Here is a 25,432-nt window from a genome sequence, read left to right on the forward strand (position 1 = left end):
TGTGCTGGTTAAAAGAAACCAAGGATCTTTGACAGATCAGTTCTGCGGTATTTGGAAGGCACATTTCCCTGACGCTGGACATCATAGTCCTGAAGGCAGCTGTGGTCAATAAAGGTTATGAATTGAGTCTTCTACTGTTTTCGATCTAGTAATTGAAATGTGCAGGTATGTGTTGGCATTCTGCGTGGAGACTATGGCTTACATTTGATGACATTCGAGAACTGCGTAAGGGGTACAAACACTGCAGAAGCCACCACCGGTGAGCTAATTGCTTTGCAAGAAAAATCTATGCAACTGGAACCTGTTGGAGAATCTCCAGACTAAAATCCAATTGGGCTGATAAATTATGTTCGACTTATTAAACATAGAGGCTGTATACACTGTTAAGTGGCCCAAAAGGAGAAATACTGTTCTTCTGGCAGGACAGTCTAGCTGGTCTCTCTTTTTAGTGCCTTCTGCCCTGGAGTATTAATCTGTCCCAGGGCACCTCATGTTACCTAACCCTCCTGGAGAGCTAACTCAATTACATCTCATTTTCAAAGCCCTCTATTCTGCCCTCAGCCAAATAAACTAACTTACAGGGCTCCAAGGAAGAGGATGGGAACTATCAATGAAAAAGCTACTTATGACTCAAGGGCACTCAGCATTAAAACATTCCTTTTTATCAAAGCAGTGGAACGGCATAACAGACAATCATCAGAAGTATGATGATGCCAAGACTTGCCACCTCTGGGCTTCCAGAGACTACTTAAAACATGAGGTCTTCCAAACCATCTTGCATAAGTATGTTAAAAATGTGTAAGCAGAGGTTAAGAAAAGGCCAGCTAACTATCCTGATCTTCTCTAAAACTGCTTTGCATTTAAGGAGCTGTAGTCAAGCAAAATGAGACACAGCACTGGGGAACGACCAGTCTTCCTACTGTCCCCTCAAAATTTCACAATGTTCTAGTCCAAGTGGAATGGAGAAATTAGGCAAATTGCTAAGGCACCTGTAGGACCACGCATCGCCCCACACCCCATGATGTCTGTTATACAGCCGAAGTCCCACCTGCTAAACAAGGTTGTAATATCTGCCACGACCATCTTCTCCTTTCCAGGTAAAAATCAAAATAATAGCAGAACAGGTAAAATTCTGGGGAAGCTAAAGAAAAGAGGGGGAGGAGAGTGAAAGGAGCAAAGGGAAATTTGTTGCCAGTAAGAAAGAATTGTTTGCAGTATGGAAATTTCTTCTCTCTACAAAGGAACAGAAACAGCGGAGAGAAACAGCACCAGACTGACGTTTATATTTGTTTAAGAAAACAAAAACCAAAACAAACAGAGATGATTGAACTAACAATGTCTTCAATTCCCATTTTGGATAGATGTGACAGAAAGGCTCATGAGCTAGGACCTCTGCCCAGAGTAATGGTGTAATCAGGAAAGCAAAAGAGCCATCAGTCTAGTCTAGTCTTATACTCCAAGAGTTTGTGTAGATATTAAAACTAAATCATAAGCACAGAGCTGGTCCAGAATCATATGCATGTCTTCTTTTAAGCTGTATTGGGCTGAGTATACAAAAAGCAGTTTGTTATCATGCATTTTAAATGACAGAGTTTACACTGCTTTATCTTGCTGAATTCTACATACTCCTTCAAGATGTAACACATGATGGGTATGATTTTACGGATGTCGGGAAATTATGGATGTAAAACTAGCAATTGCTGAAAAGAGACTATAAGGGTGGTGATATATTAGTGGCAAAGATTAGTATAAGCTTTTATTTGCCCAAGTTTTAATTAGCAGTGCTATTGCCCTTTCTCAGGTTTATTTTAAATTGAAGGTCTGTATGGAAATTATGAAAATGTGAATCTGGAGAGACACTTCAAAGAGAGATCTTGATGACTTCACAGGTATTTATACTGACAGCAGCATTATGGAATTCACAGTATTTTTAAGTAAAGGATATGGCTCAAGAATTGCCAGTCCTGTGCGCTTACATATTCTAATTGAAATTTTACGTTCTGGCATAAACTATGAATCCTAAATATAGGCAGCATGGTCTTTTCTTTGGAACTTGCCACACAAATACATCAATTATGACAATTTAATTGGACTTGCTTTTATTTTATTAAAAATAGCTGTTTGAAGAGAGTTCAAGCCAGTCAGTTCAGTACTGTCAATGGCAAATGCTAAAACATTTCAAATTACTTGTGTTACCTTTAAGGAATGCAGTAATTTTCAAGGCCAAACAGAACAAATAATCTAAGTGATTACTTAGCTTATCTACTAATACTTTGTATGTAGCTGTCTGATGATTTACTATTTCATTATTCCATTAATGGAATCAGCTAATAAAACATGAATGCAAAGTCCAAGTACTTTGGACAGTCACCAAAATCCCATGGTGGCATTATTTTCCAAAATAAAGATTTGACTCCTCACACGATAGTGACAACAGATATGACTTGAACTGGGAGAAAACATAGTTTATTGCCAGCCCCAAACCCTCAGCATGTTATCACTCCTTCCTCCTCTCTATTTTAAAGTTTCTCCATGCAAGTAACTTGGGGAACATAAAAAGAACTGCAGAAGCAGGGCACGCTTGATAATATACACCGTCACAAGATGAAGAGACATGCTTTCTAGAGTAATGCACTTGGTGACCACAGAGAGGTGGGGGAGAGAGGCCAGAAATGAAGTATGCCTTACAATTACTGTTTCCACACAGAATTCCTTTGAGATCAATAGTGCAAGAATCCCATTCATTTTGATAGGATTCATTTATTTATGAATGTTATGAAAAGTAACTGCAGCACATAACATAGGCACAGTAGTTACTTCACTAGAGTACACTGGCCATTGCAATTTGGATCACTGTGAAAGCTGTTTTTTATTACAAAAGAAATCAAGCCTTAGAAGTGGGTAGAAGGACATCAATATTTAAAGAGATGTGTTGTATAATGCCTGCCACTGAAACCTTTGAAACAGGAAAAGCAAATATTCTGCAAATTAAGATATGAATGCAGTTACAAAGTTTCAATGTGGAATTAATGGACTGGGGGAAGAAAACATTCTGGCAAAGCACTGATCCAGCAAAGTACTCGGGCAACTTAAAGCCTCCAAGCAGTCCTACTGAAATAAGAGAAGGAAGATTTGAAGGTAAAAACATGCCCATGCTTAAATATTCTTCTGTTTATGTGTTGAGTCATCTGCTAATTGTCTTTACAAACAATAACCCTTTCCAAATTTAAATAAAATTTCAGAGAACCCTTTTAAATTTCTTGTGAATTTAAAAGCATCTCCTGCCTTAAACTAGGACCTAGGGAATGGAATCTGGAAAAAATTTCAAGATTTGTTCTTATTTTTAGATTTACATTTGGTGATTTGTGGTATGCCTTATTTCATAAAACATGTAACTAAAAATCTTTCTGGCAAGCAATGGCACAGAATTAGGGCTGAAGGGATTTCAGAAGGTCACCCACACCAGTATTTCTCAACCTCTTGAAACCTAAAGCTACCCTAAGCCTTTCTGAAAAAAAATTCAGAGGCCATTTTGACCAGTGTCATCACAATCCATGTCTGGCCCACTTGAAATCAGGTCTAACTTTGAACATTTGTGCCTTTTTTCCCCCCACTTTGCTTCTCTACAGCTTGCTGCTTGTTTTTGTTCAGCTGAAATTTCTGGCAACTGCTTCTGATGTCTTATGGTTCAGTCACTGAGATACACAGATCTAGTCCATCCTACTGCCTAATATGCGATCAACCGTATCTGACAGGTAGTTATCTAACCCATTTTTAAAATTCTCCAGTGGCAGAGATGCCACAGTCTCTCCAGCCAAACTATCATGGAGGTTTAACTACCTCAACTTTTGGAAAGATTTTCCTAATGACAACTTAAACCCTACAGCAATATAAACCTGTTATTTTTTTGTCCTAATTACGAAGAATCACCAACAGATTATTTCCTTCTCTCCGTGACAAACTTTTTAATGCATTAAAGGCTTATTGGTGACTCTCCTTAGTCTCCTCTATAGGCTTCACAACCTCACTCCCTTTTACCCACCCTCACTGGATGTGTTTTCTAAACCTCCAGTCATTTCTGGTGCTCCCTTTGAAGTCCTTCCAACTGTCCGCACTGCCAAAACCTTGGACTTCAGCAAGACTGAGAAGAGCAGGACTGTTTCCCCCTTCTTTGAGGCTGTTTCTCTGTATACATCCCAGTACAACGACTGCCGTTTTAGCACTAGTATGACGTTGTTAACTCCTGTTCCTTTCCCACAGAACTGTTGCTCAGCTACAACAGTTCCTGGTTTTGTATTTGTGCAACTGCTTGTTGAACAGTCGCGCATTTTTTACAGATCTCTCTTGACTGCGACTCTTCTCTTTCAACTGTGAACTACTTTCAACGTACTGTTTTCCAACCATCTGATATCCACTTCATCTAGACTGGAAAGGTACTGCACTGCACAATCAGAAATAATACTGAGTGTCAAGATTATATACATGCTTATTAAGATTCAATTCTAAAATTCATAATAGTTAATAAGCACCAATTTTGTACCATCTTTCACCCTAGGCGCACCAGTTAAACTTCTGGAAACTCTAACTCTTGGGTCTGAAGGGAGACAAGCACTCCTCTGAGTCATATGCTTGGAAAAAGAGGAGGCTGAAACTGCCCAGAAATGAAAACCAAGAGGCCCTGAGGTCTCCCATGAAACTGGAGGCATACAAACTGACACCAACCAAGACGAGGAGCAATAAACACTGGCAAGCAAAAACAAATGTTCATTTAAACCATCAATATTCAATAAGAATAAATGCCAAATTCTAAAAGTCTTTGTATCTATCTACTACTTCTTTCTTAGCCACAAGGCCTGTCAGAGAAGAAAATTAGATTGTTTTGACATAATTTGGTCTCGACAAATCTGTGTTGGCTGTTACAATTGGTGTATACAATTTGAGATGTCAAAAGACTTATATCATTGAAAAGGTAGGGCCAATAATTGAAGTTCTGATGGGCCTAACGAGAGTATCATAATAAAGAAATCACTCAAAGGAACCTGGTTCAGCACAGCAAGCAATCAAAAAAATGCAGCTAATACTTAGCCAACTTGCTAAAAGAGAATTACTTCTGCTCTAAATTTATGCACACTGTATGGAGGAAAGCATGAGCTAAATGTATATAACACAATATAAATCTCAGGAGAAAAGAAATTCCTTTCCTTTTAACATTGCTCTTCTTGTGTAGTAAACTTGGTGACTGGCAGTACATTTTCATCCAAATATGCACACATACAAAATTACAGATACATCTCACTCCCCCAGTGACTTTATAACATGTTGCTAGGTAACAGTGCATACAAGTCAGGTTTCAAGACCTTTAGTAAGTCACCATAAAATAACTGCATAGGCCTTTTGCATGAATAATGTACATTTGTATCCTTTTTCTGATGCCAATAGATCAGACGTTGAAAACAGGACCGTCTGCCAAACTGTAAACAGCTCCCCATCAACTGGTACATGAAAAACAACACATCAAAATGTTCTATGTTTTCTCAGCTTTCGGGCTTTCCCCCCTCTCCTGCTTTCTGCTCTCATTCTTGCTACATGCAGTCATCAGGAGCACTACCATCTACAGGTCAGTACAGTTGATGTGTAGAGCCACTCAGTGCACAGCAACCCAAATTTAAGATAAGATATCAGAACGACAACATATATGGGACAGCTGTCAGACAACGTAAAACATGGATTTTATAGAGTCCAAATCTGAAACTGAATTAAAAAATGTACAAGTAAAAAAATGTACACGCAAATCAAAACAGACTCATCCTCACTCATTTCTTGTTGGTCATAATAATAAATTATATCAAGAGATTTGTTTAGTTTTTTTTTTCCAAAGGGGGAGGTTTCTGTGGCTTCTTCCACCCACAAAGCAAACCATTTGTGCCAGCCCATTTCACCTCCTGCTTGTCCTCAGCTCTTTTCCGTTTTCCTGGTTGGCTCCATGAAGCCTCAAGCTTGATTTCTTGTGTTTACCCATTCTACTCGATTCCCCGCAGAATTGCAATCCCAGAGGTATAAAGGTCTGGGCAGATGAGGACAGCAAGCTTTTCCAAAATAAATGGCTGTGGTTTCACCAAGGCAATGGCATTAGGACAGAGCTAATTCCTTAGTTTACCTGACAATAAAATTTCCTAAAATGCAACTTACACTCCATTTAAAGGAAAAAGATGACCAATTATTCTCTATTGAAAAGGGTATCTTCTATCTCCAAAGTTTAAAACTTGCCATGTGGACTGCCATCTCCTTGTGAAACAGAAGTTTCTTCAGTGACATTTTTCCTGACTTCTTTCTCTTTAAAAATTAAAGGCCAATTTAAAAAACATTTAGTATAGAACATCCATCCAGCATGTCCACAATTCTGAAGTGTTCAGTCAAATCAATAAAAGAGCACATAAAATATAATAGATTCACTCTAAACACATCCTCCACTTCAGAGTTGCACATATGAACATCATTCTTACAGCAATAATCTGACAGTGAAAGAAAACACAATGAACACATGCTTTGCGTTAGATATGGATTTCAATTAAAATAGTAAAAAAATTTAAAAGCTGCTCTTCCTGAATCTCTAGGACTACCTTTTTAAAGTGTTAATAATCAAGAAATGCAGTAACATTCATACTTCACACATATTCACTAGTTAGACCTCAAATACTACTCTGAAAGGAAGGTGACCAATACTTTTTTGGTCCTATTTAACAGGTGCGTAAAGGCAGAGAACTTAAGAGCTGAATTTTCTAACATGCTGGGCCCTTGTGACCCTCAGTGATTTCAAACCAGAACTACAGGTATTCAAGCATGCCTGAAAAACACACCAAATGAGATTTGCTAAGGTAATTATCAATTAACATGAAAGCCTGGATAAAAAGTTCTTACTCCCTATCCCAGCAATTAAAAAGCAAAATCCTTCTCTTCTCTCACTGTTTCCCCTCTTCCCTCCATCACGCACCTCTCCTTATCAAAAGAAACAAGAAATTGTAAGTTAAGAAGTTGCAATGTTTTTCTCCCTGCAATTCCATGACCTAGTAAACCCAAGGCAAAGTGTTTCTTAGCCCATAAAAGAGCAGCTGCTGCTGCCGCCTGCTGCTCAATTACCTGACAGCTTCATAAGAAAATCTGATGCCATCTTGACAGAGATGTCTTGGCTGAACAGTGCCGATGCCGTACTGGCCACAAAGTCCGAGGAGTCTTTCAGCTTTGTGTTGTTGGGGGCTCTGTCGACAGTGCTAAGAGCAAAAGGTGCAGCTGAGATGCCATTGTCATCTTTGGGCTCTTCTTTCACTAGTAAAGGTGGAATACCTCCACTAGATTGCCCAGCCACATCAGGTGTTTTAGATACCGATGCTGATCCCGTAAGGTCAGGGCCACCTCCTTCCCTCTGTGGTCCCGGGCAGGAGTCACTATTTAGCTGTGGTGACCCCTTCACCTCAGTTTCTGGTATTTCCTCCTTCACTTTGGATTCTGTCCTGAGGAAATGTTGATGGCAACGCATATGAAGTTTCAGGCTGAAGTGGCGGGAGGAGGTAAAAGGGCATAGCTGGCATTGAAAGGTCTCACCCCTGTCTTGGTGCTGATGAACCTGGTTCAAGAGGTGAAAGATAAAAGCATGTATTAAGCAAAACAGTTTACTAGCATTATAGAAATCTCAACTCTACACTTCTCACACCATTTTTTAAAAAAAGAAAAGTTAACTAATGGGTGAACTCTTCATTCTAAGCACTTGGAAAGAGGTCAGGCCCTAAAAACAGTAGGATTCTTTCACACATAAGTCAAAGAACATAAACAGACTCAACAACAAAAAAAAAAAAATCAAGAACATGTTTCTGCAGTGTGGAAATGATGAAGTCTGCTTTGGATCAAACAGTCCTTACAACTGGATCCTGATGACCTGTCAGCACATAAAAAGACTTCCAAGCTATAACTAGTAGCTTGCTTGGTTAAAAAACAAACAAACCCCCCCCTATCTATTACATGTTCTGCTAAGCATGATCATTCTGCGCAATCTCATAAATAACAACCAACTTGAAACACCAACTTGCATAGCAATGTCCATCATCAATTCATGTACCATTAGAGTAAAAGCACAGCACCTGGCAATACCAAGGCACTACTGAAACAGTTTGTTGCAAATTAATTCTACCAGAAAATAAACAGCTCAGTTATGATAAAATACAAACATGAGAGATGCTGTTTGACATTTATTCTATTTTATCAGTCAATTAATGATCACAGTTAATCTTACTGTCCTCATATTTTGACTGCAGGCGCTCTCTCATAAAGACTGTGTGCTCCAGTATGACTACAATATCTAGTATCCTCAGGCCCAATCCTGATTACCTTTTAGAGAGAACTCTATCCATCCATCCATCCGTAATGGTTTACATATTATTTGAACAGACACACTCATTAATATAAACTATATACATATAATTATACCATTTCTTGCTCAACACAGTACTCATGAAAGGGAAGGAATGATTGAGCCCAGCATAATAGTGGCAGGTATATTGAAAAGTTTTTTCCCCTATAGCTTCACAAATGAATTTTAAATCCTGACAGTAGCACTCCAGGCTACTCCCTGCAGAAGGACTGGCAAATAAATACATTTTTTCCTTACTAATTGATGAACATGTGATCAGGACAAACTGGCACCAGACTGAGCTCCACACATTCGTTTTCACTTGTGACTCGAGTTGGTTGGAAACATTTCAGTGAGACAGATTTTTGTTGCAAAATGGCAATTTGTTGAACGCAAAATATTTCACCTGAAACATGGAGAGGTTTGATGAACTCTTGGCAAACCAGGCATGTTTCCCCTACCCTACTGAGTGGCACTCTACCCCCCACTCCCTGGGCTTGGCTCAGAAGCAGCCAGCTGTGCCAGGGATCCAAGGCTTGCTGCCGTAGCCTGGGAATCCTAAAGCCCTGAGAGCTCCAGCTCTAATCAAAGCTCAGCTCTACACCAGGGAGTCTGGAAAACCTAGCTTTAGCTAAGGCTTTCAGCACTTTCCAGTTTCCTGCAGAGTGGAGATCTAGATCCCAAGAGTCCTGGTGCAGATGCTGCCAATCTCTGGGGTAACGGTACCCCAAACACAGCTCTGTCAAAATTCAGGTTGGAGTTTTTCATGGTTTTAGATTTTGCCTGATTAATTTTCTATATAGCAAGAGGAATTCAGTCACAAGCTCATATCCAGCATTCCCAGCTCTACATATACAGGCCCTCAATTCAGGTCTGCTAAAATGTGAAGCTGGGGGACATCCCTCTTTTAGCCCTTCTTACATTCAGTGAAGACGCATTTCATTAGTGCTGTATAACTTTTCATTCAGTAGGTCTTCAAGGGCTCTGGAGATGAGGTACTAAACAAACAGATACAAAGAGAGAATTTCTCTTGGCCAGCTGCTTTACAGGATTACATTCTCAGTATCGTATAAACATGACATTTACAGACAAAGTAATTCTGGAATCTTAAAATTGCACCTGACAACAAAAAAATTAGAAGCTAATGCTAACCTAAGACAGTTTTAAAGCAACAACCTTGCAGAAGAACAGCAGCACAATAAATTCTAAATATTAACAGGTTACAACAGAAATGCCAACCAGATTGCCTGTCTACGCTACTGGAAACAGGATGGTCTGTGAGCACAGCAGTATGTAAGCACTCTTCTTCATGAAGAGCACCAAGATGTACTAATGGTAGCAAGCACTCTCACCATGGCAACTTTATCTCCTACACCCACTGAGATTCTGTATGCCAGGGTTTCTCTCCAGGATCCCCTTCAATCAACATTTCCCTGCCCACATATTTAACCACTTCTTCTAGAGGCCCCTTATCACAATCATCAATACGATGCCTTCTGAAGGCTGTCACTGCTGCAGTCAGGTGGCAAAGTCTGTGTGGGAGCCCACCTTCTCTCCCCAGGAGTATGGCATGCCACCCCTGCAATATCTTTTGAGAATGGATAAGAATAGGGGGGACTGATTCATCTGATTTGGATTTTTCTCCTGCCCAAAGACAATAGCAGCATCACCAATGGATTTGTCATAAAATAAAGTACGTTTATAACTTGCAGCAAAGGAATGACAGAACTCAAACGCAAAATTTAGAGTTTTGAAAGAAAGAATTTTAGATCTACAAAAAAACCCATATGAAACCACATCAAGCCGAATATTAGCCCCCAATGTCCTGGGTCCAGTCCCACCATAAGATTTTATTTTTTTTAATTCCCCAAAACAAATAATAATATTTCATTAAAAATTTGAACACTATTAGAAATAGAAGCTAAGAATTAAAGTATTTTAAAAGAAAAACTATTCCTTATTTTCTCATTCAACAGCAGCTAAAAGAGCCAAGAATTGCCGTTCTACACTATTCGGAGGGAAAAGTCAAGGCAGCAACTACTTGCTGCAGAATAAGAAACAAGAAACCCTGTAGAGCTACACAGAAAGCCACAGGGGAGATCCAGGTCACACAATGTTACAGTCCAAAAAGCTGCCTTCTCCCTCCATGAGACAGAGAACGGCTCTTACACTGTGCTAATGCTACCCAAACCATCAGATGTCCTCTTCAGACTCAACTAAGCTGTTTCTGCAAGAACGACAGGCAGGAGGAGACAAGAGTGCAGCCGACAAGTTTCCTCCAAAGTCCTAGTCTGAGCCCAGTTGCTGCCAGATTTGTATCTCTCTGAATTACACTACAACAAACCACAGTGCGCAACCTGCTCATAGATAATGGTTCTTTCAAAATCCTATAAAAATACTGTTTGACTTATGTCAGAAACATTTAAGGACTTCTGCCTTCTGAGTTTATTTCACGTTACTGTGGATATTCTGCTTGACTGTGCAAAGTACTTTTATCATCTTTGTTTTAACCCTACAGTCTTCCCAGTCTCAAACAATATTTCATGGTTCTACAGTTTTTTCACTGTGGGCTTGATGATGTATGCAATAATTTTCAAGAGAACTATACACTCCTTAGAAACTTTAGGCCTAGTTTGAGGACTTGGGTACAAATTATCTATTGGTCAAATTTATTTTTTTTTATGTGTGTCTTTCAGTTTCTCTTGCTGCCTCCTCATTCTCACAGTACAAGAAAGAAAAGAAGAGGCCGTTCAATTTATCGTCTCTATCACATGCATTATTTTGATCACACCTCCTTTCTATACCTGGTAGTCCCATTCTTTTCAGCTTCTTTCTTCAAAAGGAGTTCTTGCCTTCCCACCAATCATTTTCATTGCCAGCTTTTAAAATCCCTTCTATTTCTGATACGTCTTTTTGATGCAGTGACCAGAAGTGAGTATCGTAAGTGACAGCATACCATATGTTAATAATAGCATTGTAATATTTTCAATGTTGTTTCTGGTTTATTCTACGTTCAAATATCTAATGTACTTTAACAACCGCTGCGCATGCCAAGAAAAGGTTTTCATTGAACTATCTACAACGATACCGAGATACTTTCCCTGAGTAGTTACAGTTCATTATATCAGACAGCAAGGTGCAGTTTCCAAGGTGCAGTACCTTGTATTTGTCAACAATAACTTCATTTGCCCCCTTGTTTATCTGTCAGCCAGCCTCTTTTTATTCCCTTTCAAGCTTTGCCTTTTCTAATCTTGATTCATGCACATAAGGTTGCATCGTCTACGATTCTCTTACCCACAGTCATCATTTTGTGCAGATCACATTTGCTAAAATATGCACAATTCCACTCTTAGTAATGGAACACCCCTCTGTTAGCCTTTTGTCATGCTTAAAATTGCTAATTCCTTCCTACCCTTTGTTTTACTGTCTCTTGGTGAATTTCTAATTTGCCATAGTACATCACATTGCTTAATTTATTTGGCAGCTTCTCAGTGAGAAGCTTTGCCAAAGGCTTTTTTAAAGACCAAATAAATTTCAACTGATTCTTAAGTCCATGATTTTCCTGACATGCTCAAAACATCTTAGCAGAAGAACACATGATTTTCTTTTACAGAAACCACATGTCCCTATCATATCGCATCATTCGTATCACTGTAATTTTTTGTTAAGTTTTTTGTTGACATACTAACATTTCTAGTATCATAAGCAGTTTCTTAAATCATCTTTTCACATTTAAAAGCAACATCCCTGCTGATTTACCAGCCAATTTAAGTCATGGGAAGTCCACACTGGCCCATACAGATGTACCACACTTACAAATACATGTGATCCCACCTATCAGGGTACAATGGGGAGTAGGGGTGAGGGAAACAGTAACACAGGCACATCCTGCCATTTTGTAGTACTAGTGAAGTAGATCTTTTCCTTTCCTCTTCCGTAAAGTTAGGGTAATGCTTTGCACAGACTCTCCCTTCTAGTTATGAGGCACAGGAAGGGAAGGATTGGTATTCACCTTTCTTTTGTGGGACTTAACAGGGTTTTTTGGTTATTATTTTTTAAACACTCAGAATAAGAGGAAATGTTTTTTCTGAGAACCTTCATCCCTAAGCAAAATCAGAACATATGGGGCTTGGGGTGCTGAATCCATTCGCTGCTATATTTGCTTCTGGCTACTCAACTCTTTACTTACTTTCTGTAACCTAACTATCACTTTTTTCTTCGCCTACTATAGGTTTTATTTTTTTTCCACCAACTTTCAAGTGGATTAACCTACAAGAAACCTGGAGAGGGACTTGTTACAAGTGCATGTAGTGATAGGACAAGGGATAATGGCTTTAAACTGAAAGAGGGTAGATTTAGATTAGATATTAGGAAGAAGTTCTTCACTGTGAGGGTGGTGAGGCACTGGAACAGGTTGCCCAGAGAGGTTGTGGATGCCCCATCCCTGGAAGTGTTCAAGGCCAGCCTGGATGGGGCTTTGAGCAACCTGGTCTAGTGGAAGGTGTCCCTGCCCATGGCAGGGGGGTTGGAACTAGATGATCTTTAAGGCCCCTTCCAACCCAAACCATTGCATGATTCTATGATTTCCATGAGGGGCATCTGTTTAACGCAATTACCACAATCAACAACTACTACAACCTAGCCATTTAGCCATATCTGCCTACCCACTGGTTTTTTCTGGGTTTTGTTTTCATTTGTTTTTTGGTTTTTCTTTTTTTTTTTTTTAATTTCTTTTAGTAAAATGCCATCTTCTGCAACTACCTTTAAGTAAAATCGAGAGGTCTCCATTTTGCATCTATCATGTGCTCTCTGCTTTTTTCATTTCATGCTTTTTTCTGGCAAGTTCCCTCATTTTTTAAAAAATATTGCACTTTCAAAAGTTTAGTGCTATGGTGCTAGTTTTGATATGATCCTTCCCCTCAGGACACATACATTATTTATATAGCATTTTCTTTTTGAAACTATTTCCTTGCTTTGCTTGAAAGCAAAGGAAAAAAAAAAAAAAAAGCCTCTCTGCAGGGCTGGACTGGACTAGGTGTTAAAAAAAAAATTTTTTTTTTTCTTTTTTTAAGATTTAAGGTATCAATGCATATCCCATCTTATCCTTATCTCACGTGCGAAAAGTGACAAGATTAAAAGGCAGATATTTGAAGTCACTTGTGGTACCTGTCTGAGACTCAGGACACAGATTTCACTTGTTGAAAAGCTGTGCAAGTTTGCATTACCTCCCCTTGGCTGAGGGAAAGTAATGGAATCACAGGCGCCCCCAGGGCTCTTTAAAGTTAGCTTAAACCAAACTAAGCAAAAAACCCTCCCATAAAACACAGTCAACCTCCTTCTCCCAATATGGTGAAGATGCTTTAAAATAACCTGTCCTATACTTCACCAAAATGGATTAGGAATGCTTATTCAGTTGTCTGACCCTAGCTGAGGAAGAAAGAGGGAAAAGCAAATCATTAAGGGGTAGTGAGCACCTGGCTACATTCTTCAGGGCCTTTCCTTATTCCCACTACCATGTAATTAATAGCCTCTCCCTAATCAGGAGACTGATTATAACCCTCTTCATATTACACACGAACATTAATCTGAGATCTCACTACATGGTCCCTTTCATAAGCAACAGAAACAGGAAGACCCCGTAGTTGAGCATCACACGACCTGCTTGCCATTGCATCTAGCTTTTCTGTTAAGCTTAATCTTCCCTTTCCTCATTTTCTGTCATACCATCATGCTTCAGCACGTGTTCAAAATGCCAAACTTCTTTTCCACTGCTAGAAGAGCTGGCTCACCCATTTCTGCCTTAAGTCTATATAATAGCACAAGGAACATTTATAGATATTATTTTTGGCCATATGCTCCTCTTCCTCATTCCCCCTTCCAAGTGCTCAGGCTAATATCCTGTTGCTTTCTTGGAACATATCTGTATGATCTCACAGCCTATCTGTCCACCAATTGCTGAGGAAGATAAGTGCATGATGCAAAGACACCAATTGGCCAAAGTCTGACTGATGCTTTTGGTATTGCTCTGAGGTAAATTTAATCCCTACTTCCCTACCAGGAAAAACAGAAAAGCCTGAATACATCTTGCTGAATTACACTACCCCTTTCCATTGCTTTCTGCAGAAGTACATAAGATTCTCTCTCTCTCTCAAGAAGAAAACAACATATTCCAACTGAATGTATTTTTAGATAAACAGAGAAGACTCAAGCACAATCCTTGCTGCCTGCTTGGACAAGACACCTCTCTCAGTTACCCATTCATTTTGCCCAGCTCCATTTTCAGTATTCTCAGCACCCCTGGAAACCATACTATAATACCAGAATCAAGTCCTGAGATGCTACCTCCAGATTCCTGGGAATAAGGACCAAAACTTGTGGTTATGCACATACTATAATTTGTCTCCAAACCAGACTAATAGAATTCCGTACTGTGTCTATTTCAGGATTTTTCTAAGATGCCTATCACTGTGGTATCTAAACACAATATAACAATTATAGGTAACACTGTGTGCCTTAAAAGGCAGTCCACTCAGCCTCCCTTGTTCATTGTGTGTCTGTGTGGAAACTTTCCTTCTGCTTCCCTTCTTGCCTTTCACTTCCTCGCCTCCAGTTGGGAGTTAGTCCTGGCAAAGTGCCCTTACTGGAAGAACGCTTCATCAACATGGTGAGTAGCACATATAGATCTGAATATGGGTCAGGGCTGGCATCAGTCCAACTCTGTATTAAGATTTTCTCTGTCAGGGGACAAGACACCAAAAATGCTGGCAATGTGGTATTCTGGGTCAATCAGTTTGACGTGTTATAATTACCACAAAATTACACAGTATTTATATTATAAAGTTATTATTCATTAACCTAAAGATACACACAATAAGGAAGGCCCATATGGACACACACAAACCACTCATGGAAATTAAATCTCTAAACAACCAGTTTCAATGGAAAATGCCTACAGGAACCGAGTAAAAAGACGAGGTGCTTCAGCTCATGGCTATGCTGCCTAGGAAGAAACAAAGACAACACTATTGGATTTTGAGGACTGCAGCTGGACAAAACATCTCAACAGGTTTTGCCTGTCATCCTTATCAATAAACATAAAACCTGAAAAACAAAGAGCAGCATAAAGGAAAAAAACTTGGCTTGTGATAGCACCCTAGAATAAAAATTGGCTTACAATGAATGACAAACAGCAGTCTAATACCCTAATTTTGAGTAGCCTTTTCGGTTTTGAAAAATGTGTCTTCACCTGTAGCTGCAGTTGACTCGTGGGGAGGGAGAAAGGGGTGGAGAGCTAGAGGCAGCTCTACCTTTGTGGGTTGCCTGCCAGGAAGGAGATAAGGCCAGGTAGCTCCCAAAGGATCCTAGGACAACAAAGAGAACTGAAACATCCGACAGGCATAACCAGAACACTGCATCCTAAGTAGCTCCCAGCTGTGCTATACCATTTCTGATGTGTATTCATGCCATTTTGAACACTGTTAGCTTACAGATGTGTCAGTTATTATAATCTCATACTTATTTACATACAGATTTAAAAGCAGCATTTTTTATAATGACAAAAGAAATCTGATATTTTTTATTTTTAATCTTGTTATCAATTTATATTTCCACCAAACAGAATTCAAATTATGTCTGACACTGTTGGACGCATGACTAACATGCCCCTACCTCATTCACCTGCTTCAATTTTGATATGATAGAAAATACTTTTACGAATGGCCCACTCAATTGAGAAAAGTCTATGAAACCCATTGAAACTAAGGTAAAACGTTATCTTTCAGATTCTTGTGCTTGTGATTCTTTACATCTATCCATAAGAGTATAACAAGGACAAAAGACCAAATACAGGCCATCTAGTTTTGTAAGACAATTGCCTTCATCTTAAACAGGAAGCAGTTTTACCAGCAAGGCCGGCATGAGCTGCATAACTGGACTGCATTGACTGAGGAGACTTCAGCTCTTATCTCCATAGTAAGGCTAACGGAGGCTGTAATCTCCTACATTGTGTCAAGCAGCTCTGGGCCTGACTCTGACCTCAATGATGTCTAACTGAGCTTTACTTGGTAATAATTACTATATTACCAAATAATTAACACTACATGTTTGCACAAGGGGTCTGTTTTAAGATGACATGGGCGCAGCTAACAAAGAGGTTTATGTTAGGTGGGGAGCAGAAAAGCATACAAGAGCTTCAGATAGCCATCAGTTTGATAGCACACAGAGACAGTAAAGAAGTCCATAATTTTCTCCAACATCCTACTTGTGACCACTTATGGAAATCACCATGCCAAAAAGGAAGGGATAGGCCCTCAACCTGCAAATAATAATTCCAAAAAGGCAAAAAAAGCAGAGAACAAGAATTTCTTCAGGGAATAATAGGGATGCCCTTTACAAAGCAGGGGACAACAACAGGTCTTTGCCAGGGAATAGCAAGCTTTTAGGTGATACACGCTTCTGTGCAGGCTATCAACAACCAAAACCAAAAAACCCTTCTTATCATGCTGTGTTCCCATTCTTTCTACTCATCTTCTACTCGGGACAGCCATCTGTGCCCTCTAGTTAACATGGAACACCAAGTCCTAAAAGAAAGAGCCACAAACACCAAACCTACTTGTACCTGATAAGGATTAGCATGATACACCAAGGATGCCTGGGAATAGTGCATTGATCCACAGTAGGAGCATTAAGGGATGAGCCTTCAGACTTTAGGGGGATGATTTCAGACCTAGCAAAGACCTGAAACACAGCAAGATCTGCTGTTGTGATCAGTGGAATCATATGAATCATTTACACTGAAGTGAATAGTTACTTGGGTGTAAGCAAGGTTAGACTCCTGCCTGATGATCTCAGATTCTGCAATAGCATATATAAAAGCTGAACAGGCATTTCTGTCCCCCTCCGCACCAGTCTGGTACTCTGTTACACAGATTTGTCTAAAAAAGACAAAATACTAACTATAATAAAACATTTCACTGTTATTATAAAACTCAACTGCATTAACAAGGGAAACTTTTTGCACTTTAGCTTCTTCATCCATTTTTACTTCACCAAGCATGTTCTACAGCTTGCAAGACCAGGCACTTTGTATGTTGCAACCATGTAGTACTTCAGCTAAGCAGACAGAGAGTTTCTTTACATTTTTATATTTTTCTGTATCAACACAGATGTTGCTTCCTTCAAAAGGTCATCTTCAGTTCGAGCCTAAAACTTAGGCTGAGTTAAAAGCACGCTTTAAATGTAATGGAAACACTTGAAAACAAAACAATATAGTACAATATGTCCTTCATTTTGGTTTGGATGCTTCACTGCTGAAGTGCCTGCAGTTAAAAGCTACAGCAAGAAAAAGTTAAAACTGCAGGCCAGTCTGTAGAAAGTAATGGAGAGATCCCCTGCTAGTGCTGGCCAGGTTGGTATGCCCACTTAGTGTCATGCAATGGCATGCAGAGATACTAGCTGGCATCCTGAAAAGCAGCACTGCTCTGTTTGCATGGTGTCACATCTCAGCTAACATCCCTGCTTCTGGTGGTTCCAGGTCCAGAACTAAATCAGTCACAGACAGGTTGTGCTGCACCAAGTTGATGTAACCCAAGGCAGTTTCCACATTGCGTAAAATGGAAATGCAAGCAAAGGAAAAAAAAGTTATTTCTTTCCCTTTTTATGGTCTCTCTATTTAAATAAAGGCATCATTAGTAGTACAACTAGGGAAATTTTGTTCTTGCAAATGCAAATGAAATAGGTTTGTTATACTATCGTTTTTTGATTGAGGATTCAAGTGTTTTGATTGTCAGTAAACATTTGCCTTACCTTCATGTGTGATTTGAGATTGTCCTTGCGTGCACAGCGAAACGGACAGAGTGGACACTGATGACTTTTCAAACCTGTATGAATCACCATGTGCCGTTTCCAGTAACTCTTCCTCTTGATAACCAAACCACAGATTGGACACTGGAAAGGTTTTCCTCCTTCTTCTTCTGAGGCTTAGCAGAAGGGGGAAGAAAAAGAGAGGATCCTTTACAGCCACTTGTCGAATACTTTCCCCTTGTAAATATACTCAAGATACCATTTTTCAATGCTAGAATTTCATCTGCAAAGAGACACATCAGTTAAACAACAACATGTACCAGAAATTTCAGTTCCTCCCGCCTGCATATCCCTTTTCCCCTTAATCTGGTTATTCTCCCTCTAAGAAAGGTCACCATAATTTATAAAGGTTAATGTCCCAAACATCCTTTGGCTAATTAGTAGGGGATGCCACTCTGTCTCACCTGGTCTTAATGTTCCTTATAATTTAACTGAACTGAGATGGATGTCTCTCATAATCATCACTTTGCAGTTTCATTTCCTACCAAAGGCCGGTTGCAGTAGGGTATGGAAAATATGCTTAACTGTTGAAAAATGATCCATTTCCAAATCTGATGGTTAGCCAGCAGGGGAGCAGGATATAAAGCATAGAACAATCCACAACTTAACAGAAAAGCATTCTGGTGTTGCATATCAGATATATTTAACTCCAGAAGTGAATGACATCAGAACCCCTGCTGTTGAAATTGTTTAGTTATGGCTTGAGCAGATGCTGCTGCAACTTCAGCCATCAGGGGTCTTTGCATAGTGGGTTTCCTTCTGCTCCTCTTGTTGCCAGGGCTTTAAATCTATTGCCTCCCTAAACGTTTGCACTCTGCTTTACTGCCCAATTCACCTAAGATAAGAAAAGGATTTGGCGGCATTTATCAGGCAAATATGGTTAGTCTACTGAGTGGGGAACCATCGCAAGGTTGAAGGAAAGAGGAATTCCTTGCTGCTGACTTTACACAACTAACCATCCATTCATCCTCTCACCACCATTTCCTCTGCCTATTATAAAGAAAGGCCTAGTATTACCATGGAATGGGAAGCCTGTTTCCTCACTGTAAAAAGAAAGACTATTTTCAAATATCCAGAGCTCAGCAATGTGCATCCTGCTATTTAGAAATTCTCTCAGAATATTTAATCTCATTATTATCAGTTATTTCCTACTGATAAGGATATAGCAAACATCAAATTCCCTTGATGAGGAACTGATGAAAACCTCCAGAAAGATTTTTCATATCCTAAAATGTAATTCTTGCTATTAGGTAGAAAACAAAAACACTGTAATTCAACTGATTAGGTAGTCATTATGTAAGTACAAAAAAGGACACATTGTCAAAGCATGCACTTCTGCAAGTTCAGAAATTCTCCTTGTGAAATATTCTATCAGACTCAACTTACTATCTAATTGTTCCCCTCTCTGCACCTCTAAAGAGTAAGCCAAAACCAATGCTATCATTGCTTGTGTTTCAGTTTTTAAATATCTTTACTTACTTCTTCACCAAATGCAGGAGAAAGATGAACCACAGAAAAAAATATATTGGTAGCATTTTTACCTATCATTTCTTTTCCTTCTATCATATCTTTTCTCCAGCCTCTGGTTATCATCACAAAGGATCCAGAAAAGAAACGTGTAACAAGCTATTACCTGTTTTCCACCCCATTAAAAAATAAATCTGCAAACAAGATGGATGAACAGTAATTTAGCACATTACAAAATATGCAAAGAACTGTACTGCATGCATATGACTTCACCAATAACAATGACTATTAATGGTACACAGGAATTACATCAATGCTCTTCAAAGCTGAACCACGTTAGCTCTTCACTATACGACGTAAACCTCAGCATGAGAAAGAAAACTGTGGGCTTCAGCTTTCCTTCATTTATACTGACGTCTATTTTATGTCAAACGGTGTCAATTAGTTGGAAAGAGCAACTCCGGTGAGGAGAGAATTAGCCAGTGCTTTCCAAAGAAGCTTCAGGAACAAAATTGCAAGCATCACAGGCAAAAAGTTACATCAAACAAGCATTCAGTCGGTAGAAGAAGGGTCTGCCACCCACACTCTTTGAAAAATGACATCAGAACTTTAACAGAGATTCCAGGCTTCCTTTTAAATTTCATCCCAAACATGTGAGCATTTTATAAAATTGGCAATGTTAAGAGATGGATAGAAAATTTAGTCTTCTCCGTACCACTTTACTATAACCTATGCAAGTAATGATTAGGTCCACCAAGCCTGACATGCAGTGTCAGAGGCGACTACACTCTGATAAGCCATAGCTCCAGCTTCTTGCCTGAAATAATTCTGAGCAAATAGCTCAACATGGTGGACAAAAGAACAGCAGGCATACTCTTGTTATTAACTTATTCCTCTTTAAATAGCCTCTATCTTTGCTGTTTCTTACTTGTTGACATCTAATTAATCTCACTGAGTATTGATCTCATAACCAAAGCTAGATGTTGCTGGTGGGCAAGTGAATCAGATTCGTAACAACAAAGCAAACTCACCAGTGCCTTAAAAGTTCAAAGTATGACAGGGGAAAAAAACACCTCTCAAGCTATGTCTACTGGGAAAAGATGTCTCTCTCTGGGAACAAGACAAAAAAAACCCATGTCTCGAGGAGCAATCAGACAGACACAAAAAGATAAAACATTATAAAATGAAATACTATTTTTTGCTTTTAGTGCCATAAGGTCATAGGTGCAAAAGGAATCAGGAACGTGTGACATTTATTTTCATGGCAAATATACACACTCAGCTGCCCTTCTCAACTTTTACAGAAGTGAAGTCTTCAATCAAAGGTCACTAAACAGTGACCTCTTTTTGTAAGCTGCATTTCTCCATGGCTGAAGGAATCAAGGAGTCTGGCTTTCCATAATCAACATCCAGATATGCTAACCAACAGCTTGCTTTTTATTTTCAGTGGGTTAATTATTTAGAGAAGGAAAAAAACTTAATAGCATATCAGAAAATGGACTTAGAGAACTTTTGTTATGAACATTACACTATGAAGTTTGCTTGGATGCCAACTGGCATTGGCCCAGTACGTATGAACTGAAAGGAAACACCCTTCCTCTTGGGATACTAGTCCCATATAATATAAAAAATGAATAGTTGTTCCTTGGTTACCAAGGACCTGAGGCAGTCAGTCCCCATTGTTATCTTTTAGCAGCACAGTATGCTTGAGCCTTCAGCAAAGAGAATAGTTGCTACGAATTTGCTGCATCAGAGCTAGTTTATAAAGTGCCACTACAACCAGCACACTTGTGGTACTGGTACTGTGTGGTACTGTGTGTGGTACTGGTACCACACACTGTGTGGTACTGTACACACTTGTGTGCTGGTACAGAGCACTCCCCTAGTATAAGCTGCACAGACAAATCCCACAGTTTGTTGGTCAAACACAGAACCTGGATTTTACTACAACCATTTACTTTTCGCCAGTAAAAACTTATGATATGAACAGCTTTTTCTCCAGCAGGAAGTAAATGAATAACTTCAAATAAATTTTAACCTTACTCCTTTTCTATACATTGCTGCCTTTCTCACATGAAGGCCAGTCTTCACAGGGAAAGTTACATTAAATTAATGCCCACAGTCACACTGGTGTAGCCAGTGTTGGTACTCCTATTCCCACACAAAAGGATCTCTTCTTGGTTTAGCATATATTACTCCAAAAAGGACTTCATCTAAACCAATGAAAACCTTAGGCCAGACCCATGCCAAGAATAGTTTGCCACTTTAATTGCCTTGGCAAAACACACCAGCAAAGCATTTGTAGAACACATGTAACTCAGAGCAAAAAACTGGTACCAGCTGCACCACATCACATCCCTCCCCCTCCTCTTCCAGAGAGGAATAAGCATTGCTCTCCATCCAATAGCTCCTACCCTGCAAGTTTTTACCAAGAGCTGCACAGCGACAGATCAGACCACATAATATCCCTAAACAAAAACGTTAGGTCAGAAAGAAGACAGTGCAATTATACAATGTCTGTGTCAGGCTTCATGTCTGTACACTGGCTTGCTACACCTGCACAGTCAAGCTAGTATTCCTGATAAAACTCAGCCTGATAAAGCTCTAATATACTGAACCACTTTGTGCATCTTGTGAAGATAGCTGACATGCTGCTTCCCCCTCTGCAGCAGAACACCACTCCAGGGAGAACACTGACAACACCTGAAGCTGTACATTCTACCAGAAATATGAATCCATGATGTGAACTTTTTATAGAAAGAGATGAAAGAAACCTTATTTTTCCTTATTTTGAAGATGGATCATTTAAATTTCCCTGTATGGCTTGCCAGTTCTTGAAAGCTTTTGTTACCAAGACTGTTTCTTCTTATTCCCTATAAGCCTGATTCCTTGACTGCCAACAGCTGGAACTGGTGGAGGGAAATCAGAAGTGTAAAATTGTTCTTGCTGAGCAAATTAGAGAAATGCAGTTCGCTTTTTTTTTTAACGACAAAGGATTGTAAAATACCTAACTGCTGCAAAAAAATTTTAATGAAAAGTGGCAACATAATAATATACTCTGGTAAATTAGGACAGGGTAGTAAGCGATTATACAAAAGTCCATTTGTGACAGAGACAGCAGGAGGGAGAATTCTCCCTTGTCCAATATTTCAAAAGCACTAGTTTTGTACATGCTCACTGATACTGTGAGCTCCCTAACAGGGATTCTTTGATATCCTCCATTAAATATTTTCTGTAGACTTATTCTGAACTTGGTAAGAGAGGGAAATCCCATTGTATGGAATAATAATTAAAAAAAAAAGTACTGAACTGTACACTCCTATCTTTCAAATATGGAAACATTTGTGACCATTTGGTCTTCAAGTGGTATTTCAAAAAGCTTTGCTATTGTTTACCTAAAGTACCTATTTCTTATTCTCATAATACATGGAATCAAACCAAATCCAGACCCATTGAAGAGATGTTATATAAGCCTACAGCAAAACAAACACATTCCACTTAGTGGCTCAAACTGTATCCATACCTGTACTAGTAGGTTTGGACGCTCTGCCCTTAGGGACTGGCAGTAACAATAATTCCAAAGACTGTGGTGGAGTTGCTTTCTCTTGCTTCATGTCTGAAAGCTGCAGGGGATCCTCAGCAACCAGTGATTTCTTCTTCTCAGCCAACAGGGTGCCTGCAGCCCTTGCAGCAACCTCCTTGAGAAGGGCAGCCGAAGAGGTCATGGAAGCCAGAGAAAGGAAAGAACTAGCTGGAGGCGGGTGCTCCTGCCCAGGAGTCATGCTTCTTTCACTCACTTTCTTAGATAAAGCTGCCAATGTGGAGCTGGCTGACTGAGAACTAAAAGGTGAGGAAAAGGATTCAAATCTTATAGTGTCTTCAGTCCTTGAAAGAGATTTGTCCTGCAGAACGGCATTGGCTGCAGCTTTCAGTTTCAGGATAGCTGAATCAGGGGACAAACCACAGGTGGTGGTTGAGTTTGGCAACCACTTACCTTGATTCCATATAAAGTGACTACTTGCATTGTATTGGTCACTTTGATCCTGTTTCTCAGCAAGCTTTCTGGCAAGAACACTTAGCTGCTGGGCATGATGAGCAGGTGGAGAGAAGGAGAGATTTGAGCCAAGATTTACAGGGGACTCGACTCTGCCATTGACTGTAACAGCAGCATCCAGCTTGAGGGAGCCAGCCTCCAGTAGCCGCCTCAGGTTACTACTCAGTGGCTTATTTGGACCAGGAGGTTCTTCTTCACACAGAGATGACACATCAGGAGAAAGGTGCTCTTTGCTCTGTAATGTATCTCTTAGTGCCTCAGTTTCAATGGATCCCAGCTCTGCTGTGTTGCTGCTAGGAGTTGCACTTCCCAAAGAAGTGTCTGGAGAAGTGGACTGCTCTTGGATTCTGTCCTCAAGAGACAACTTAAAGTTCTCCTGGACTTCTCCATATGATGCTTCTGAAGGAGTTTCCGAAGAATTTCCAAACCAGCGTTCTTCTTCACTGAGTTCACCTTCCACTTCTTCCTGTCTGGTACCATCTGTGTGGAACCAAGAACAGCAGTATTATTCCCAGATCTGCATAAAATAACTTCTTAGAATTAAGTATGCCTGGCCTCTGCATGGATTGAGTGACCAGGAAAAAGTTTTTTGAAAATTAGTAAGTCTTTCTTTGAAGACAAAATCATGACAAGTCTGTCATCTTTCAGTCAGCATAACTAAAACAGCTAAAACTGCAACAATACAAATATACATAATATATATTCATATACTGCAAGTATTTCATTATCAGTATAGTCTGTACATCCTGCAAAATATTATGAACTCTGTGGTATAAAGCAGGGATTTAACAGGCCCAGAAATTACTGGATACTTGTGTCTGTACAGGTAGCACAGGCTTGCCTTCAAAAGCAGATCAGGTGTGTGGCTACTCAAAGTAGTTTCTTCCAGTGACTTTAAATCTCAGCCCAATCCTGCAGTGACCCCTATCTAAAATAAAATAAAATTTGTACTGATAATACACAATTCATTCCTGAATAGCTGAAATGACTAATACATGAATGCAGGCTAAAGCTCTCCAACTATCTGGGAAAGGAATATCATACACACAAAAGTAATCTTTGGGGTTTTTTCTTCTTATGTAGATGCTACTTTCTTGTCATTTGCTTGTCACTCTTCATTAATGTTAAAGTTTTAAAGACCATCCTAAACTAAACTTAGTTTAGCTGAAAAGAAAAAAAAAAAAAAAAAAAAAGAAAAAAGTGTTGGTCTCAATGCAGTTATGTTTTCTCCTCCCCAGTAACTGCAACACATCTAGTCTCTCCTCAGACCTGAGAGCATTTAAAGCACTCTGACCCTGGGCTGCTGCTCTTCCTGATAGGTATTCAGTGTCATTCAGACATGACCAAAACTTTTCTTGCCAGTCAGGACGTAGTTAGGAACAGCAGCAATGCTAGAATTAAATTCACGTTACCTTCTCTTGCCACATACCTCTCACATTTCTTGCTTTTAGACTAAATGTCCCAAGCTACAAAAGAATCTTTGTAATCATACAACAGCAAAACAAAAGGATTTAATATAACCCTTCAGTGACATTCTGGAAATAAGCCTGCATGATATGTACTGTATCTATGATCAGGTATTATTCCCAGATTCCCTATTTAATTCCAGAAAATTACAAAACTTGGAGAGAAGTTTATGACTAAAAACT

At 39.5% G+C, this 25,432-nt stretch overlaps 1 protein-coding gene across 5 annotated transcripts in view; it reads right to left on the bottom strand.

Annotated features, from left to right (window-relative positions):
• The window catches only part of ZNF827 (zinc finger protein 827), a 115,791-nt gene that overhangs the window by 62,532 nt on the left and 27,827 nt on the right, over positions 1-25,432 (bottom strand). For all 5 annotated transcript variants that reach the window (XR_008239534.1, XR_008239533.1, XM_052816636.1 and 2 more), the window contains exons 2-4: positions 23,253-24,263; positions 18,206-18,378; positions 7,138-7,621 (exon numbers count right to left, since the gene is read on the bottom strand). Coding sequence is in view for 3 of the 5 variants with exons in the window: in XM_052816636.1 (XP_052672596.1) it covers positions 7,138-7,621; positions 18,206-18,378; positions 23,253-24,263 (1,668 nt within the window). In the remaining 2 variants the exon portion in view is untranslated. The remainder of the gene's footprint in view (positions 1-7,137; positions 7,622-18,205; positions 18,379-23,252; positions 24,264-25,432) is intronic.

This window comes from Harpia harpyja, chromosome 2, assembly GCF_026419915.1.
Source record: "Harpia harpyja isolate bHarHar1 chromosome 2, bHarHar1 primary haplotype, whole genome shotgun sequence".
NCBI lineage: Eukaryota > Metazoa > Chordata > Aves > Accipitriformes > Accipitridae > Harpia > Harpia harpyja.